Here is a 20,892-nt window from a genome sequence, read left to right on the forward strand (position 1 = left end):
CAATGCACCTTCTCAGCAAGACCGGCAGGAGGCCTAGCATTTTCCAGCAAACAAGACAAGCCTGGCGTTTTTGGATTTCCAAGATCAGCTAGTGTTTCCAAATTCCATATGGCGTTTTGCAGATTGCAGATCAGCCAGTGTTTTTCAAATCCAAGCCCTAGCGTTAGTATATTGTAGAATCAGCCCTAGCGTCAGCAGATTGCAGAATTCAGGCCTAGCGTTTTTGCAGATTGCTCCAACGTTTTTGCAGATTGTAGATTGCTCTAGCGTTTGCAGATTCCCGTCGACAGATCAGCCCATTGCATCAGCATTTTCAGTTTTCAGCACTTAGACACAGCAGATCCAGTCCCTAGCCTCGCAGATCTCACCTACCCACAGCAGATCCTCGCTGTACCGTTAGATGAGCCAACGTTTGCAGATTCAGCCCGCTGTCCGCAGATTTCAGCATCTGTGTTTTCAGCACATCGTTGTCGCTTCGTCGACATCGCCTTCCCCTTCGACACAGTGTCAGAATGCAGCAGATTTGCAGATTTCAGCCATAGCGTTTTTCAGATTTCAGTCCGTCCTTGTCGTCGTCATCATTGTCGTAGACATCGTCGGCAAGTCCATTGCATCTAGACCATTGTACCAGATTTGTGCAATCAATAGCATAGACCTCTCTCGCCATAGAGAGGGGGGCCCTTGGAGGAGGGTTTAACAACCAACTGGTGTCGTATTCTTCTCTCTCTCTCTCTCTCTCTCTCTCTCTCTCTCTCTCTGTGAGTCTCAGCACCTTCATTCACAGTGTTATTCACTTTGTTTGCGATCATTTGCACTCTCTCACTAAAGGAACGGAAGTCTCTCCCTTCCATAAGTAAAGGAACCCTTGAGTACATCTCGGAGCACTCATCTTGAGGAAAGTTCAACATTCACTTCCGTTGCACCTTACATTGGTATCATAGCTTTGGCAGTGTTTTGTATCACTCAAGGAAAGAACCACAATTTTTTTTTGCTTGTTGCGGTCGCACGTAACCGAGGTCCACTTGGGCGTGTCGATTACTAATCGTGTTTTTGAAGAGTGACGGGTAACCCAAGAAAGAAGGGCTTGTCCAGCCTCCCCTTGTTCCTCTTTTCACTCATTGAGAGCGAACCGTGCACTTAGTGGCCGGCCAATCGACATGAGGTGGGAAAAAGCAACCTTGGTGTGAGCGCAAGGCCGCTAAGGGGTGCGCTCGCAGGGAAGAGTAGAGTTCGAGTAAGAGAAAAGCCTCCTCTAACATAGATTGCAAGCTAAAGAAAGACCTCAAGAACCTCAAGAACTCAAGAACCACAAGAACCCAAGTTCCTTGCGAACTTAAGTATCCAAGATCTCAGTGTATGGTCATCACCCGAAGCGGAATGGATACTTTGCATGAAGGTGATGAGCATGGAGGCGGTGAAGAAGAATTTTCCCCATCGAGAGGTTTTCCCGACCCTCCCCTTCCCCATCTACGCCACGGTTTGCACCACGCTTTGGTCAAGTCGATGATGGACACGATGCTACAATAAGAGGCGCAATGCGCCACCTTTGATCACGAGCGCGAGCAAGCGCACTTGGCGGCTGGAGAAAGAAGGATAGCCTCGGAGCGTGAGCGTGAGGAAGCGCGCTTGGCGGCCGAAGAAAGACGAGCGGTCTTGGAATTAGAACGTGAGGCGCAGAGAGACCAATACATGCAAGAGTTGGTTCTACAAGTACTCACCTCGAAGTCTGAGGCACTCAAAGAATCATCAGGTAGCACAAGTCGAGAAGCGGATTCGAACAACCCGGTCACGGAGAAGTTGACATTTAGTAAGTATGACGGTAAGATGGATGCTAATGTTATTCATTCTTGGTTGCATCAATTTAATGTTTATTTTGCGACAACTAAGAAAACAGGGAATAGCAAAGTTTTGACGGTAGCCATGTATCTTGCCGGTGATGCCATTAATTGGTATCAAGCGTGGCAAGAGGCACAGTTGGCCGCGCACCTAGAGGAAGCCGAGGAAGGCGTGCCCCTTTCTTTCAATTGGGCCGACTTCCAAGACAAGCTCCAGGCACGATTCTTGCCACCTCAGTACCTAGAGCGGTTAAAAGAAGATTGGCACAATCTCAAGCTAAATGGTACCCTAGTCATGTCCTTTTTTAACCGTGTTTTGCAGCTTGGCACCCAATTACGCAAATCGGATGTGAAGCGGAAAGAGGCTTTTATTTTCGGTTGAACGACTATATCAGGTTTGATGTCGAAGTCTTCGATCACGTAGATCTCAACAAGGCGGTAGGGATTGCTCTCACACAGGAGATGAAGCACAACAAAGGAAAGCCTAAGGAGAATAAGTATTCTCACAGTACCTCTCAGACTCAGAACCCACAGAACGGTAAAAATGGTAAGACCGGCAACTCTTCTAGCCAACCTTCTTCTAGTCTTTCGGAAAAGAACACTCAAAATGAATCTAAGGGTAAAGCTTACACACTTGCTAAACCTAAGCTCACCGAGATGAAAAAGTTGCACAAGGAATCATAGGAGGATACATAACGGCAGAAGAACAAGTCATTTATTCTAGGGAAGGTCATTGTTATCAATATCACGTCAAGGGTCATATAAAGAGCACATGTCCTAAGAACCCATCCAACGAACCCAAAGAACCCACAAAACCCACATCCTCTGTTAATGCCATAAATGAGAACACTCGTGTCTCCCAAGTTTCTCATAATCCTCTCATTGATGAGTCTCTCATGAAGTGTTATGGTTATGTGAATGGTCCAATACATGGTCTTGTTTGATTCTGGTAGTATGCATGATGTGATTATTACTCTCTTTTCGAAAGAGCCCGCTTGGAGGTTAGCAAGACATCTCCTCTTGAGGTGTCGTGCTTCGCTCCCGGTATGGACTCTCTCATTATATGAGAGTGCCTTGATGTGTTATTCACTGCTCAACAAGCGTCCTTCTGCAGAAAATTTGTAGTGTCTCCTCTTTCAGGATGTGATATGATTTTAGACATTCGATGGTTTCGTGAGAATAACCCTGTCATTGATTGGGTGGACAACTGACTGGGTGGACAATACTCTCACTTTCAATGCCAAAAGTGACTCTCCCATTGTCATTCATGGAGAGGTAGTTGTTCATTCTTTATCTCTCATTTCTAATGTGCAGGCGAAGCTTGACAAGAAACAGGAGAAGGAGACTCTCTCAGTCTTTTCTTCTCCAAAGCACGACACACATGATTGGCATGATAACGATGTGATTGTTCACAAGGATGATGGTTTTTCCAGTGAAGCTAACCTCATTGCAAATACGATGAATCACATAGAACTGATCTTGGCTCTTGAGGAGGTCCAACGAACCCACTGAGGAAGTATTTTGTGTTCGCATGATTAGTCGGCACGCATTGTTCGAGTGTTTCATTGGAGACGGTTTCTTGTATTTTCATCACTGTCTTTATGTGTTCCCTTTCCACAGGCATGCCGTATTGTATGATGCACATGACTCACTCACGGATGAGCACGGATGTATGCGGATTTCTCTTGAAAAGAAGCAAAGTTTGCATTCAAGGAATTCACATTCCATGTCTCTTCCTTGGCATGACATAGTCTTAGAAAGAGCACAAGAAAGATTGTTCATCAAGCATCGACATTTTCATTTCGATTTGCCATTGTTGATAGGTTTAGGCCGAAAAGTCAAGATTCAATCTCAGTGGGGAGTTGGCGATCGGAGATTCTTTGGTGGAGGTTTCGATCTTCTCTCGATGTAAGGGTTGCCTCCGTCTGCTTCAGGTCTCTGCCACTTTCTTCCCTCACTCCCCTGCCATTAGGAAGGTAATGGGGTCTGGGCCTCTTTATTTGCCATGGGATAAAAAAGGAGATTATGAAAGGGGCAAATGGGTGGATGCCACGTGGACTGAAACGGTGGATATGATAGGGCCTAAAAGTAAGTGGTCAAACTTGTACTCTTTTATTAAATATAAAGAGAATTTCCTATAAATTCAGAAAACTAAACTTTTCTCTAAATAGTTGAGTAAAAACCAATCCTTTCTCTCTCTAGTGGTTGCCAGTTTCTCCCCTTCTCTCTCTCCTAAAAGGGGGTGCCTCCAAAAACGTGCTGATCATTCCCTTCCTCTCTCTACTGTATCATCTCTCACTTCTCTTCACTTCACCTTGCAAGTTGCTTCTCTTTCCTTCCTTTCAGTTTTCCCTCCCAAAAGCTCCACAACAGAAGTTTGAACCTCCTTTCCCTCCTCAAGCTTACTATATCTTGAGGGCTGCATTCTCCTTAAGTTGAAGTTCTCCATTTCTCCATGGGCCTCACTAAACACCTCCACCTAAAGCTGAAGATCAACAACATATCCTTCTGCTAGATCATCCCTCTTTCTTTCCTCAACAGGTTTCCTGCTTCTTCTATGTTAAGCTCTCTAAAGAGGATCTACTTCCCTCTCAAGCTTTGCAACGTTATCTTCTCCATTAAGCAAACAAGCAGGTGGAGCAGTATAGCAGTAAGTGGCATCCTTCAGCTTTGTGTACCATCAAGAATCTTGCCCTTTATACAACTGAGAACATGGATGTGCAATGTCTAATCATAAGTGTCTGTTTGCAGGTTGTGCCACTATTCCCCATGGCATCATCAGGTACTCGACGACCTAGGAGTGTCATTGACTCCATTTCATGCAGCAATGTACAAGACGACAATGGATATTGAGTGACGATGGAGTTCAAACGAATGATGTGGGTGACAATGCCGCCTAACTCAAGAGGTGCAAATGTAGCCTAGCTAAAGAGGTGCACACAAGGTCTCAAGGAGACACATTGCTTCTCGAGCACACCATTGGAAGGGAAGAATCATGGAGTTCAAGCAAACACAAGACGACAAGAGACTTGCGAAGGTGTAACATGTGTATGTTGCTTCACAACTGAAGCTAGAGACAGCAGTGGCTCCATCGAGGTTTCCTGCAAACTGTAATTTTACTCCTCTTTCAAGTTTCGGTTGTCTATTTAGTATTTTTGCATTGTATGTTGCTTTTGATGACTGTAAGATTTCCATTGCTTGTTCATGTTTGTAGATGTTTTTCTATCCGATTTTGTAAAGTGAGAGCCACTGGAGTCCTTCACAGGAACTTTTGAGGCCATCCACATTGAGCTTGGCAAGTTGCTCTATGTTGGCTGTCCATCCTCTGAGCTTGCTTCACGTGACATTTTTTTTATGATCATACTTAATGTCACACCTAGGCGAAATGGGTATGATAATCTTTCTTCGGTTCACTCGTCAACCTTGGAGAGTTTGGAATGGCCTAAGCCAGACAGTGCCTTGATCGCAGCAATCAAAAGGAGAATCGAGGCGGATGTGCAAGCAGCAATGAAGTGCACCTATGGTTCCCACAAAACCATGGTAACATGGTTTATGTCTCTTCATGCGTTTGTGTTTATATTTCGACTTCAGAGTGTTTACAGGACACCAACAATGTGGACTTGCAAAGGGGAAAGTGCGATCAACGGATTCCTTGCAGCTGGGTGGGAGATTAAGGTGGCCAACCACCAGGGAGATAGAATCAAGTGCTCTGTAGTTGCTGACAATGTGGTGTTCAGATACCATATTGCAAAGCAAAGCTTGTCGATGGTCTTTTCCTATAGAAGATGGAAGCTGATGTTGGGAGAATGGGAGGCACTAGACTTTGATGTTGCTGCTAGAGAACCAATTGACCTGCAAATACGTCTCCACGACGATGTAGTGCACCACATTACAGTGAATAATGACTCGCACCTCAGTCACCTTCGCGAGTATCTTAATCTCAAATATACCTTGCCCAAGGAATATCTCTTTGTAATCAATGAAAAGGTTGTCCGCTCGAGAAAAGAGAAGAGCTTTCCTTGTGAGAATGTTCTGTTTTCGCAATGTATTTTTGTAAAAGCTTATAACTGACAAGGTTTTTGCTCCCAATAATACATACGGTGTTTTGAATCTCGTTTCTGTGCATACTTGTTTATTCTCAACTTGTTTAAGTTTTTGATTGAAATGTGCAATTTCTTTGATGCGGAGCATAAATGTTTTTAATGTTGGTGTCTTTCAATGCTTTGTCGTGTGATTTTGTTTAAAATTATAGTTTTAAGTTATTTTGACGTTAATTTTAAGTGCTTTTGAAAAGTGACTTTGGGTATATAAGTGACTTTCTAGGTTTTAAACTTCATTTCTCACAGTCACAAAACTCTAGCTCTAAGCTCTCTTCGCATCTTCTTCGCAAACGAACCCATGGCAACGTCTACTGATGCACTTCTTACACAATTAGAAAAGGTAGGACTTGCAGATTGAGCACATGAACTACTTAGTGTGTTCGAGGGGACAACTGATGTCACAAACTGTTGACGTGTCAAGTCAGTAAAGAGCAGAGTTAACCTTCATATCACGACCGAGGGGCCTAAACCCTAAGAAGAACAAGTAACAGAAGAAGAAGTCCTACCAACTAATGGGACCCCGTTTGATGGGACCCAAATGACATAAAGGCATATAAATAAAGCAGGAGACACACACACACAGTTTGGATTTTCGCAAAATGTGCTGGCATGGCAAAACTGTACGGATTTTCGCAAAACGCGTTGACAGTGCTGACGTGGTAGTTGTACGGTTTTCTGCAAATCGCGGTGACAAATTTTGGCGCTTTTTGGACCAGTTCCTTTTGAGTTTGAAGCTTTTCATTGTAATTGCTTTTCAAGCCAAGGGCCTTTAATTATGAGGTTAGGGATCATTCTCTGGCATGCTTCGTGGAGAAGGTGCAGAGTCTGGAGTACCGGCTTGTACTGTGTTGATGCAAATATAAAGAAATATCGAAAGGGACGCTAAGGTTTGGGGCCACTATTCTCTGGGGTAGAATTCCGTCACTCCGTGTCGTGTGTCGTCTCTCTCTCTCTCTCTCTCTCTCTCTCTCTCTCTCTCTCTCAGTTCAGTTGTTATTGAAGTGCTAAAAGTCTGTTCAGTCTGTTCTTTACTATTGGGGACGTGGTACCCGTCTTGTGACGGTGATATCAGAGCATTAGGCGCGTGCTTTTCTGAAAGTATACCGGTCCTACCAAAGGGCAGATAGAGCAAACCAGCGCTTCCAAAAGTCTACTGGAATTTTATTTGAAGTATCTTCGGGTATCGACCGCGGACTTATTAGTGACTCCCACCCTTACTTCATCGCTCATGTCTTGCAGGGCATAAGCCAAAAAGATCATTTGCAAGAGAAGGATCTAAGATTTGTTTCGAGTCACTTTTTTTCTCAAAAGCAGTGCCATGCAGATGTTGATGTCTATAGCTACCAAGCTGCACACTCCAAGGACTTGGCAAGCTTTCAAGAAAAATTTTGTCCGAAGTTATATGGTTTCTAATATCTTTCTTTGGAGTGCAACTTTTGGTAGAGTGGGATATCCTGAAATGCTTGCCATGGAAACCCTAGCAAATTATAATGCGAAATTTCTCGACATCTCTTAGTAGGTGCCTCTTTTCGAGTTGATAACCTTGGAGGTCCGGTGTGACTGCTATGTCTTGGGACTACCATCAACGCCACAGGAACTCTGTGTTCAAGAGCTGTGAAGCATGCTATGGTCGGCTACGACCTTATAAAAGGAATCTAACCCTAATTTTTGGTGCAGGTTTCAGGATGGAAAGTCAGTCGACTTTTCGAGCTTGGCTAATGTCGAGATCGCTTGTTAAGTTTGAATTTTGTTTGAGAATCTGTTTGAGAACTTGTTTGGTGATCCTGTTTGAAATGGATGGTATCTGTCTGAACTTGTCTTGGTGCCGATTTGAAATGTTTGACTCTAGTTTTAATACTGTTTCAATAATTGGTGATTTTACTCCCGGTTGGAGTAGTGAGAAACGTTGTTTTGGTATTGTTTGAACCTCGGAACGACGCAGACGAGATGTCTGGGGAGCGTTTCGTTGTATGCTAGAAAACCTCCGAACGACGTAGACGGGATGTCTGGGAAGCGTTTGGTTGTATGCTTGAAAAATCTTGTTGTTGTGACTCCCGGCCCGGACCTGGATGGTTATACGAGAGGAGTATTAAGGAGTCTGAGCAGTGGTTACTCTTAGCACCTCCAAACGATGTAGGCTGCGGTGTGGGGGGCGTTTGGTTGTAAAAGGCCTCTATATCTCCCGGCCCGGACCTTTTTAGGTTATGTGGGAGGAGTGATGAGGGAGTAGTTGAATATCTCCTGGCCCGGACCTTGCTAGGTTATGCGGGAGGAGTGTTCATCGGCAACTTTATGTTTCTATGTCTTGTAACATGCATATGTGAGCATTTGGGTTGCATTGTGATGTGCCAACCACTGAATATTCCTAATTGGATGAGATTGCCTGGGTATGTAATTTTAGTGCATCAAGACACCCATGGAAGATCAGTGCGGTCTGGGTGTGATGGCTAATTTTTCTACACCAACATATCAAAAGTTTCGAACTGGACGAAAGAAGAAGCCAACTCCTTAACAAAAAAAAAAAAGGCAAACTGATTGTCCCTTAGAATGACCCTCTTAAATTTTTTAAAGCTAACTTGAGTAGTTTTGGCAGATATGCTGTAATTGCGGACGATTACTCTCTTTCAAGAAGGGGGGATGTCACAAACTGTTGACGTGTCAAGTCAATAAAGAATAGAGCCAACCTTCAGATCACGGCTGAGGGGCCTAAACCCTAAGAAGAACAAGCAGCAGAAGAAGAAGTCCTACCAACTAATGGGCCCCCGTCCGATGGGGCCCAAGTGACATAAAGGCATATAAATAAAGCAGGAGCCAGACACACACAGTCCAGATTTCCGCAAAACCCGTTGACGTGGCAAAACTGTACGGATTTCCGCAAATCACGCTGGCAGATTTTGGTGCTTTTTAAACCAGTTGCTTTTGAGTTTGAAGCTTTTCACTGTAACTGCTTTTCAGGCCAAGGGCCTTTAAATATGAGGTTAGGGCTCATTCTTTGGCATGCTGACGTGGCAGTTGTACGGATTTCTACAAATCGCACTGGCAGATTTTGACGCTTTTTGGATCAGTTGCTTTTGAGTTTGAAGCTTTTCACTGTAACTGCTTTTTAGGCCAAGAGCCTTTAAATATGAGGTTAGGGCTCATTCTTTGGCATGCTTCCTGGAGAAGGTGCAGAGTCTTGAGTACCGGCTTGTACCGTGTTGATACAAATATAAAGAAATATCGAAAGGGCGCCAAGGTTTGGGGCCACTGCTCTCTGGGGTGGAATTCCGCCACTCCGTGTCGCGTGTCGTTTCTCTCTCTCTCTCTCTCTCTCTCAGTTCAATTATTATTGAAGTGCTAAAAGTTTGTTCAGTCTGTTCTTTTCTATTGGCACGTGGTGTCCGTCTTGTGACAATTGACATGCAGGCTACTGCCAACCTTCATGCAAAGGCATTCGAAAGCTTTCTTGACTACATGGCGCAACACATGGAAGAATATGCCATAATCTTTGAGGGATGCGACACGGCGTGGTTGCCAGTGGATTTTCTCAAGCATTTCTATGTGGTCGACAAAAACTTTCACTTGTTGAGGTTTATTAAAGGCCTCACCGAACGGGGCTACAGGACAGAGGATGAGGATGATCTCATAGATTTGGGCATGGGGTGCATAGGCATCCAATTCATTTCTTGGGACATGGTTCTGGTCTTACTTGTGCTTGAGGGCATGGATAAGGGAAAATCAAAGGAAAAGGTCGACCAAAGACCACCTGTGACCATTGTGGAGGAAGCAAATGAGGTTATCGAAGAGATCGATGATCAAACTGAAGCATCTATGGCACTCTTCCTCTTGTAAGATCCCAACTCCACTGAGGAGGAAGATCGGATGATAGAGGGAGATGAGGTGCTAAAGAAAATCTTAGAGCTCCAATTCTCACTTTGCATGCAGTGGTGGTGGATGATCGTCACTTTTTGTTCCTTGACGACATTGCCAAAACATTAGGACTCGGAGAAGATGAGTCGCTCGTAGTGCTTGCTATCTATGCGGGCATGAAGGATCCCAGTGGAAAGGAAGAGAAAGTCAATTTTCAAATTGACTTTGAAGACCAAGGTCTCCCAGCAAGCCTCTCTTTCCTCTCCAATGAAAACGAACAGAAGTTGGTTCAAACAGTAGCAAGTGCACTTGTGGAAATCAAATCATGTGTCTCATTCTACAAAAGCGTATCGGAAACTGCTTTTCATCCACACAAACCATTGATCGCGATTGTAGAGATGATCAATGTAGCATCGATCTTACAAATAAAAACCTTGAAGAGAAGGATGTGGAAACTGAGGTAAACACATCTTAACTTGGTAGATTGTCTATTGTTCCTTACTGCAAGTGTTAAAGTCATCTAAAATGCTTTGCAGACGGCATAGTATGTTAATAAGTTCGCAATGCGTACTGGAGGTTCACGCAACGCGTCGATAGCTCACTTTGGCACTACCTGAGCCACTTGGGACCATCGATTATTAGAGTTGCTTACACAGAGTTCTCCAAGAATGGTTTTGCGGAGCTGCTCAAGTGCAAAGAATTAAGTATCATAGTCGCTGAAGATTCTCTTACCCTAAATGCTCACAAATGTATATTGGTGGACCGAGAGGCAGCATTGTACACCTTTACAGGTAAAAGCATTGAGGCTCAGTCCTCTTCCATTGCGCCTTGAGCCTAGGTCAAGGGTTGACAAACCCAAAGGACATTGTAAAATCCCTTGGCGTCAAGTCAGCCATTCGCCCCATTCCCACATATATAATTCGTAGTAAAACTAATCGACCATGATGTAATATCCAAATCAATACAGAATAATAGTTTTTGTTAACGATTTCTGTCAACATTCGGTACTTGTTTTTTTTTTGACTCATATTGTCCAATAAATTTCATGTTTGCAACATATGCATAAAATCTCGAACATGCAGTGGTTGAGGGGCACATCTCGGTGATTTTTTTGCGAAACCGGGCAATGGGAGGGCGTACGGAGTCAATCGGACCAGCAATGAGCACGGCGGCACCCGGCGGGATCGGATAGTACAAAAAAAGCCCTAGTGCGTCACTACGCACAGGGAGTAAATCTGTTGACCCCGTACGCTCTCTTTCGCCGCCCGGTTTCGCAAAAAAACCACCCAGATGTGTCCCTCGGCCGACGGGTGGCTGCATGTTCGAGATGTTGTGCATGTCGACACCGTTGGACCAGCCGTGTGTCGTGGTGGTCAGCTTAAATTTAACATACCCAACAATTCAAATACTTTAAAAAAACAATGTACAAAATCAAGTTGAACAATTGCACAGAATGGTAGGAATTCGACTTTTGATATTATAGCAAAAGATTACAAATCTCATCAAGAGAGAGTACACGGGATAAACTATTTCTGATGAAGGTATCCTTTATTTCGTAAATTGATTGCTAAAGCTAAATCCGTGTTTTTCAATGTTACGCGCTTAGCATGCATCATACAGAAACGCCATCTTGAAACAGCTGCACCAAAATGTCTTCGGCGGCATCTTGTAGGGCCAGTAAAGTTGTGCGTTGTATACGTATAATCGCTATATTCGTCCATTATCTCTCTCACCACCCGAGAGAAGGTCGCATTGGGTATGATTGGCTCAATGCTCTTTTGATATTTTCTAATCCCCCGCAAAGCAATTGTGCCTGGCTTTCATCTCCGCTTTTTTTGTGCTGGTGGTGGTGGTGGAGGAGCCGCCTGCCTGGCCCATTGAGGAGGATCATCTTTATACTTTTTCCTCCTCTCCTCTTGGGCCGGTTGTTTTCCAGGCGTAACCTTGTCCTTTTTTCTCTTTGCACATTTGCTTGGCTCTTTGAGGTATTTTTGAAGGCTTAGAGCTCCAAGCCTTTGCTTGTTGGATGGCTTGAGCTCTATCCTCTGCCGCCTTTCTCTCTGCCTTTGCTCGTGCTTGTAAGTTTTGCCAAATGAGCTCTCTCGGCCTTGACTCTCTGCTATTCCTCTTGCTCTCTCTGTCTTCTTTGTTCTTTCTGCACTCTTTGTGCTTCCTTCTTAGCCTCCTCTTTCTTTTCTATCTCTCTCATTCTTTACCTCCTCTTGGCCTCTCGTGCTTTAGAAACCGGGTCGCATGGTATTACTTTTGATTACTCTTTGTTTGACTCGCGTATAAATCTTCGCGGCGTGGTTTCTACGGTGGCTTGAGCACCAATTGCTGTGACAGCAGGTGAGGGCTCCGGATTTTGAAGCGGATGTCAATATTCTTCTTTTGTTGCTCTTGTTTCTTGTGTGACTCTGTGTAGAGATGAAATTGGTGGGGGATCTGACAAAGTTGTGCGGTTGACATGGTTTAATGTCCGAGATCACCAAAAATATGTCGCATGGTGGTTAAATCATCTGGATTCGATGTTGGGGAGGCTGTTGGGCATCTGGAGCGGGTTGGGACGCTGGGTTATCCACTTGTAATTGGGGATGTGGATTTGAAGCCGTAGATTCTGCATGGGGTTCAGACTGCGGATTTTCTGTGGTGTGAGTGGCTGTGGTGGTATTGATGTGTGTAGTGCGAGCCTGCTCGTGTTGGTGCAAGATATAAGTGTGTGCACGTTTGTGCTCCAGAGGATCTTCAAGAATGTGCAAACAAGAAATGAGCTTCAACTTGTGAGTTTTGACTTATATAGTACTATTTTTTTAAAAAAAACTAAAAAAACTCAATAATATTAATAAAAATAAAAAAACTCTAAAATAGACGAAATTTAACCTACGGAACCACTGATTGGGGCGTCAACAAATCACGTGGCATTACAATGTATGTTTACAATTGAAGTAGTTAGTGTCAGAAATTTATTGATTTTCACCCAACGCTTGCCATTTCGTTGTTTTGTGTCCAACCATCGTCGGAATCGATCTTTTGTACTAGAAGCATGATATGATTTTGATTGCCTCACGCTAGTCACTTTCTCTATTCTGCATTTCAAACTTCTTTGCACTAGTCTTCTTCCTTTCTCTCCCCGCTAAAACTCTGTAGAATCAATTGAACATTTTATGTAGGGCATTGTTCTTTTTTCTCCCACCTCCATGTAGTGTATTTTTAAAACATACTGCTTTTACTTGATAGTGTGAGCGCTCCATTCCTTAGCTACTCCAGATACCCAATGAGCCGAATGTATCGATAAAAAATGAGCTATGAGCAAAAATAATGTGTTGAAAAAATAATAAAACTTTAGTTCAAACACTGATGTTTTTTGACTACAAAGACAAAGTGTTCAACCCACCATGTAATGTTTTATGTGCGTCTCTCCTAAGGCATCCACCATTTGCGTTGTCGAACTATTGCTTACAAACTTTAAGGTGGATATCTAAGCACTGGTTAGCTTTGCCTTTTTAAGCAAACGAAAAATATCATCTACAGATTGCCACATACGAGCATGCTTAATTCCTAGGGTTGCTTCGTTACCTCTGTAGGTGATAATCTCACACACCTTTTCCACAATTGAAACTCATTGGAACTTTGGGAGTCAGATTAGTCTGAAAGCAAATGCTTAGCTTTACTACCACCCATACATATTTTATTAAGACGATCCTGTGTTCTTCCAGATGCCTTCTTGTCCTTTGATAACTCTACTGCACCCCCATGTAGGCAAACACTTGATAGAATAGATTCGAGTTCTCTGATACACTCTTCTCTTCTTTCTACAAGCTTCATATTCCAAAGCATAATTAATATAGAGGATAAGCAATTTGTCAAGAATTCGTAGACGGGCATGAAGAGTGCACACATGTACATTTATCAGAGGAATCGGTAGAATAGGATCCCACTTTGGATCATCCATATCTCGATTAAGGGATATACTTTGGTTACAACTGAGGATACCTTGAAACCATTGTTGTAGTGCTTTACCCATTGTTTGTGCAGTGGACACAGCTTTCACAGAGTTGACTGCAGCTTTGCCACCCTTACTTTTACCGCCCTTTGACTCACTGGCCTTTGAGGATCCTTGCCCTCAGTTCCTAATGAGACATTACTGTGGTAGCAATAAATGCATGGAAAGAGGGTCATTGCACCTTGCTTTCACTCTAACATACACTTGAGAGTTTTCAAGTCTCCTGCCAAATGCCACTCCACTTGAATGTACCCTGACTTGAAACCTACAATCGTTGTCCTTGTTGTTGCCGAATGACATCAACGATTGGGGTGTGATTAAAATACCATTTGAGAACTCATGTATTTCGTGTGGGAGATGAAAAGCTACCAACCACCAAATATTCTTGTGTTAATTTTTTCGATTTAATGCTTCTTTTAGTGCTAGGCTTCATTATGACTAAGTCCTGCCCTTGATCTCCGGAGTCATGACAGAAACTCAATACGCTGAACTTTGTGTTGATGTATGCTCATGTGTGTGTGCGTGTGGTGTGTGCTGTGTTTGGGAGCATATGTTAGTACCTAGTTCTACATCCGCTATTGGTCACTGACGACGTTAGTGGGGATGTCGTGGTATTTAATCAATACTATGCATGATGGAGCTGATGGTTATATTGTCTTGTGGGTGACTACCATGGGTCTATACCTTGCACTTTTGTTTAATGGTGAATCTGGGCTTATCCTGGATTCATCTAGGTATATATATATATATATATAAATATTCTTCTCTGACTGAACACCTAAACAGATGTATCCCTTCTCGTAGGCATTTAGCTCAACATCAACGTCCACCAAGGCTCTATTCATAAGCATAATGCTTTTCCTTTCGAGCTGTTGACCTTTGACAATCTGACACTCATCAAACTTTATCACAAATATAACTTTGCCATCACACTCTTCCTGTGTCGACCCATAAAATCTGATCATTGACTCTTGGAGCTTCAACAAGTCAACATAGACATTATTGAACTCGTTGTAACGAAAGGATTTGCTCTCTTCTAATGGCAGGGCATTTTCTACATATTGAAATCCACCCAACAAGCTTGCAACATCATTATTTGTGCACCTTTTCGCAACGTTGACACTGTAAGGTGTTGGCGATAACCTAAACAAAGATTTTGCTCTGTGGCTTAGTGTGAAATTCTATACAAAGCTTCGTAGGCCTTGAAACTTATTCCTGCGCTGTCACACACCTCTATCATCTCCTGAGGCGACACGATGCTCTTTAGCTAAGTGAAATACTTCTGGCACAAAACATTAGCAATGCCAGTATTGGATGGATCATCCAATAACTCCAACTTTTTGCCTTGGTGATATGCTGTAACAGAGTATGTTCAGTCGTTTGAGTATCGGAATCGATTCCAATCATCATCCGAACCAAGTTCCTGCATATTGACATAATATTACAGTAACCTGCAAAAAATGTAAGAAATTAGAAGCTTGTATTTGTATTCCTATCGAGGTTGACGGATACGTTTCTTTCGAGCTCCACCGTTTGAAGATAGCATAAACATCGCATGTCTCTTGCGCTTGCGAATGTGTAGCCCAATGGAATGTGTGTGAGATAATCGATTCGTCGGCGTATATTACGTGCACTGTGGTGTAGCTGAACACAATTGTTTAGACGGCGCTCTTGCTCCATTTTTTAACGCTCTGCTTTTTGTTTAAGCTTTGACATCTCGTCGTTTAGCTGCTTCGTCTTCTCGTTGGCTTCCTTTCTGACTTGCTAAATGTCTTTCACGTACTTCTCTTGCAATGATGAATAGATAGCACATAGATGTTTTCTTGCTTTCCTTTCATTGACAAAAGTTGAATATAATCTCTAGCAGTAGCCAAACAATCCGTCTCTGTCATCTCCAATAAAACGCAGTAGCTCAGTGACATTACGAAAGGGCGGTGATGCATCGGTCATTGGATCGCCAAGGTAAATATGGCCATCAACCCATAAGTTGATTGCTTTGCACCCAAGGTTTCGTAGTTGATCTCCAACATTGGGATTAGATGTGCCAAATCGCACAGTAGCGTACTCCTGCTCTAAATCATCGTTTAATCGATATCGTTTTGTCTTGTTAGTAATGTCTTGTAGTGGTAGGGGATTGAATGACATTTGTGTTATAGCGCTAATCAAGCAAATTAGAGAGAGAATGTACAATGGTGATTGCTACAAGCAGCTGAAGGTTGCTATGGAGGAAAGGAGTGGGGAGTATTCAGAGATAGGAGAAAATGATTATGTTGTGGAGGGAAGAAAGAGAGAGTGCAGTTGAATCTTCTTTGAATTCAAATTGTTGATCATGAGTGTAGAGAGAGAAATGCTGCTGCACACAGAGGTAATGGAGTTTTCCATTGCTCTCGGTTGGAGCTGGAGTGGGAGAGAGAGAGAGAGAGAGAGAGAGAGAGAGAGAGAGAGAGAGAGAGGACAGATCTCCAACCTTGGAGGATCTGCACTCTGTTAGTAAGAAGCAGCAAAGAATGTTCCTTAATGATTGGGAGGGAAAAAAGAGAGAGTTGGCTCATGTTTTAGAGAGAGAATGCAGTGAGAGAATGTGGAAAATCTACTTTTCTGGAAGGAGGGATGGAGGGTTGAAAAGTGCCTCCTTTAATGAGATCTAAGTGAAAGAGTACTTTATATGTTAGAGAGAGAAGAGGGGTGAAAAAAGGACCAATTTAAAATTCATTTACCGATCTCTCTTTTGGGTTACTAAATAGACTATTTTCAAATACAAAACAGAAAGCTTAAGCCAAGTTTGACCAACATTCTTTGCTGTCTTTTTCTGACAAAGTGCAGATCCTCCAAGGTTGCAAATCGGTCCTCTCTCTCTCTCTCTCTCTCTCTCTCTCTCTCTCTCCCCCCTCCTCATGCTTCTCCCACTCCAGCTCCAGCTGAGAGCAATGGAAAACTCCATTACCTCTTTGTGCAACAACATTTCTCTCTCTACAATCATGATTAACAATTCAAATTCAAAGGAGATTGAGCTGCACTGCCTCTCTTTCTTCCCTTCACAACATAATCCTTTTCTCCTATCTCTGAATGCTCCCTACTTCTTTCCTCCATAGTAACCTTCATCTGCTTGTAGCAATCACCAATATACATTCTCTCTCTAGTTCACTTGATTAGCTAACACAAATGTTATTCAATCCCCTACCATTGCAAGACATTACTAACAAGACAAAACAATATCGATTAAACGTTGATTTAATGTTGGAGATCAGCTACGGAACCTTGGGTGCAAGGCAATCAACATATGGGTTGATGGCCATATTTACCCTGGCGATCCAATGACCAATGCATCACCGCCCTTTCGTTATGTCACTGAGCTACTGCGTTTTATTGGAGATGGGAGAGACGGATTGTTTGGCTATTGTTGAAGATTATATTCAGCTTTTGTCAATGAAAGGGAAGGAAGAAAACATCTCTGTGCTGCCTATTCATCATTGCAAGAGAAGTACGTGAAAGACATTCAGCAAGTCAGAGAGGAAGCCAACAAGAAGACGAAGCAGGTAAATGACGAGATGTCAAAGCTTAATAAAAAAGTTCAGCGTCAAAAAATGGAGTAAGAGCGCCGTCTAGACAATTATGTTCAGCTATAACACACTGTGTGTAACATGCGCCGACGAATCGATCATCTCACACAAATTCCATTGGGCTACCACATTTGCAAGCGCAAAAGATATGCGATGTCTATGCTATTTGCAAGTGGTGGAGCTCGAAAGAAACATATCCGTCAAACTCAGTAGGAATACAAATGCAAGCTTCTAATTTCTTACATTTTTTGCAGATTGTTGTAATATTATTTCAATATGCAGGAACTTGGCTCTGATAATAATGGGAATCGATTCCGATGCTCAAACGACTGAACATACTCTGCTGCAGCATATCATCAAGCCAAAGGAGTTGGTGGAGTTATTGGATGATCCATCCAATGTTGACATTGCTAATGTTTTGCGCCAGAAGTATTTCAATGAGCTAAATAGCATCGTGTCGCCTCAGGAGATGATGGAGGTGTGTGACAGCGTAAGAAGAAGTTTCAAGGCCTACGAAGCTTTGTATAAAATTGTCACACTAAGTCACAGAGCAAAAGGTTTGTTTAGGTTGCTGTCAACACCTTACAGTGTCAACGTTGCGAAAAGGTGCGCCAATAATGATGTTGCAAGCTTGTTGGGTGGATTTCAATATGTAGAAAATGCCCTACCATTAGCAGAGAGCAAATCCTTTTGTTACAACGAGTTCAATAATGTCTGTTGACTTGTTGAAGCTCCATGAGTCAATGATCAGATTTTATGGGTTGACACAAGAAGAGTGATGGCAAAGTTATATTTGTGATGAAGTTTGATGAGTGTCAGATTGTCAATGGTCAACGGCTCGAAAGGGTAAGCGTTACGCTTATGAACAGAGCCTTGGTGGGCGTCGATGTTGAGCTAAATGCCAACCAGAAGGGATACATCTGTTTAGGTGTTCAATTAGAGAAGAATATTTGGTGGCTGACAACTTTTCATCTCTCACACGAGACACATGAGTCCCTCAAATGGTATTTTAATCACCCCCAATCGTTGATGTCATTTGGCAACAACAACAAGGACAACGACTGCAGGTTTCAGGTCTGGGTACGTTTCATGTCGATGACATTTGACAGGAGACTTGAAAACTCTTAAGTGTATGTTAGGGTGCAAGCAAGGTGCAATGACCCTCTTGCCATGCATTTATTGTTGCCACAGTAACGTTTCATTAGGAACTGAGGGCAAGGGTTTAAAGGCCAGCAAGTCAAAGGGCGGTAAAGGTGACAAAGGTGCAGTCAACTCTGCGAAGGGTGTGTCCACTACCTAAACAATGGGTAAAGTACTATAACAATGGTTTTAAGGTATCCTCAGTTGTAACCAAAGTGTATCCCTAATCGAGACATGGACGATCCAAATTGGGATCCTATTCTACCGATTCCTTTGATAAATGTACATGTGTACACTCTTCATGCCCGTCTGTGAATTTTTGACAAGTTGCTTATGCTCCATATTAATTATGCTTGGAATATGGAGCTTGCAGAAAGAAGAGAAGAGTGTATCAGAGAACTTGAATCTCTTCTATGAAGTGTCGCACTAATAAAATATGTATGGGTGGTAGTAAAGCTAGGCATTTGCTTTCAGACTATTTTAACTCCCAAAGTCTCAATGAGTTTCAATCTGTGGAAAAAGGTGTGTGATATTACCACCTACAGAGGTAACGAAGCAGCCCTAGGAATTAAGCGTGCTCGTGTATGTCAGTCTGTAGATGATATTTTTCGTTTGCTTGAAAAATCAAAGCTAACCTGTGCTGAGATATGCACCTTAAAGTTTGTAATCAATAGTTTCACAACGCAAATGGTGGATGCCTGGGGAGAGACACACATAACACATTACATGGTGGGTTTAACACTTTGTCTTTGCAGTCAGAAAACATCAGTGTTTAATTGGTTCTACAGAGTTTTAGTAGGGAGAAAAAAGGAAGAAGACTAAATTGCAAAGAAGTTTGAAACGCAAAATAAAGAAAGTCGTTAGCCTAAGGGAATCACAATCATATCATGCTTCTAGTGCAAAAGATCGATTCCGACGATGGTTGGAGACAAGGCGACGAAATGGCAGGCGTTGGGTGGAAAACCAATAAATTTCTAACACTAACCACTTCTATTGTAAACATGCATTAAAATGCCATGTGATTTGTTAACACCTCAATAAGTGGTTTTGTGGGTCAAATTTCGTCTATTTTGGAGTTTTTATTTTAATTTTTATTAGTATTATTAAGTTTTTAAGCTTTTTTATAAAAAAGTTAGTACTTTATAAGTCAAAACTCACAACTTGAAGTTTATTTTTTGTTTGCACATTCTAAAAGATTCTCTCGAGCACAAACGTGCACGCACTCATATCTTGCACCACATTGACGATTCACACGAGCAAACTGACACTACACACATCAATATCACCACAGCTACTCACACCATAGAAAATGCGCAACCTGAACCCTCATGCAGAATCTACGACTTCAAATCCACATCCCCAATCACAAGTGGATAACCCAACGTCCCAACCCGTTCTTGACGCCCAGCAGCCTCCCCAACCATCAAATCCAGATGATTTAACCACCATGCGACATATTTTTGGTGATCTCGGATCATTAAACCACGCCAACTGTACACCTCTACCAAATCCCCCATCAATTTCATCTCTACACAGAGCCTCGCAAGAAACAAGAGCAACAGAAGAAGAATACTGAGGTTCGCTTCAAAATCCAAAGCCCTCCCCTTCTGTCACAGTAACTGGTGCTCAGGCCACCGTGGAAACCACGCCGCGAAGATTTGCACCACGAGTCAAACAAAGAGTAATCAAGGGAATACCAGGCGACCCGGTTTCTAAAGCACAAGAGGTCAAGAGGAGGAAAAGAATGAGGGAGATGGAAAAGAAAGAGGCGGTTGAGAAGGAACCACAAAGAGTGCAAGAAGAACAAAGAAGACAGAGAGAACAAGAGGAATGACAGAGAGTCGAGGTCGAGAGAGCTCATTTGGCAAACTTAGAAGCACGAGCAAAGGCAGAGAGAAAGGTGATAGAGGAAAGAGCTCAAGCCACCCAACAAGCAAAGGCTGGTAGCTCTAGGCCTTCAAAAATACCTCAAAGAGTCAAGCAATGTGCAAAGAGAAGAAAGGACAAGGTGACGCATGAAGAACAACAGGCCCAAGAGAAGAGGAGGAAAAAGTATAAAGATGATCCTCCTCAATGGGCCAGGCAAGCGGCTCCTCTACCACCACCAACAACACAGAAAAAGTGAAGATGGAAGCCATGCATAGTTGCTTTGCGGGAGATTAGAAAATATCCAAAGAGCATTGAATCAATCATACCCAATGCAGCCTTCTCTCGGGTAGTGAGAGAGATAATGAACGAATATAGCGATTCTGTTACACGTATACAATTTGCAGCTTTACTGGTCTTACAGGATGCTGCCGAAGATATTTTGGTGTAGTTGTTTCAAGATGGCGTTTTCTGTATGGTACATGCTAAGCGCGTAACATTGCAAAATACGGATTTCGCTTTAGTAATCAATTTACGAA

General features: G+C 42.8%; 2 protein-coding genes across 3 annotated transcripts in view; both read left to right on the plus strand.

Annotated features, from left to right (window-relative positions):
• LOC147433649 (enoyl-CoA delta isomerase 1, peroxisomal-like) overlaps positions 1 to 20,892 on the plus strand; it is a 60,729-nt gene that overhangs the window by 20,427 nt on the left and 19,410 nt on the right. The gene's annotated exons all lie outside the window — the stretch shown is intronic.
• LOC147433650 (uncharacterized) lies at positions 1,531 to 5,942 on the plus strand. Its single transcript, XM_086490311.1, has 3 exons — positions 1,531 to 4,485; positions 4,587 to 4,945; positions 5,050 to 5,942. Exon 1 carries the CDS (start codon positions 1,690 to 1,692, stop codon positions 2,215 to 2,217), a length of 528 nt encoding a protein of 175 aa, XP_086346437.1. The 5' UTR covers positions 1,531 to 1,689; the 3' UTR covers positions 2,218 to 4,485; positions 4,587 to 4,945; positions 5,050 to 5,942.

The sequence above is a fragment of the Adiantum capillus-veneris genome, chromosome 19, assembly GCF_014529385.1.
Source record: "Adiantum capillus-veneris isolate H3 chromosome 19, ASM1452938v2, whole genome shotgun sequence".
Classification (NCBI taxonomy): domain Eukaryota; kingdom Viridiplantae; phylum Streptophyta; class Polypodiopsida; order Polypodiales; family Pteridaceae; genus Adiantum; species Adiantum capillus-veneris.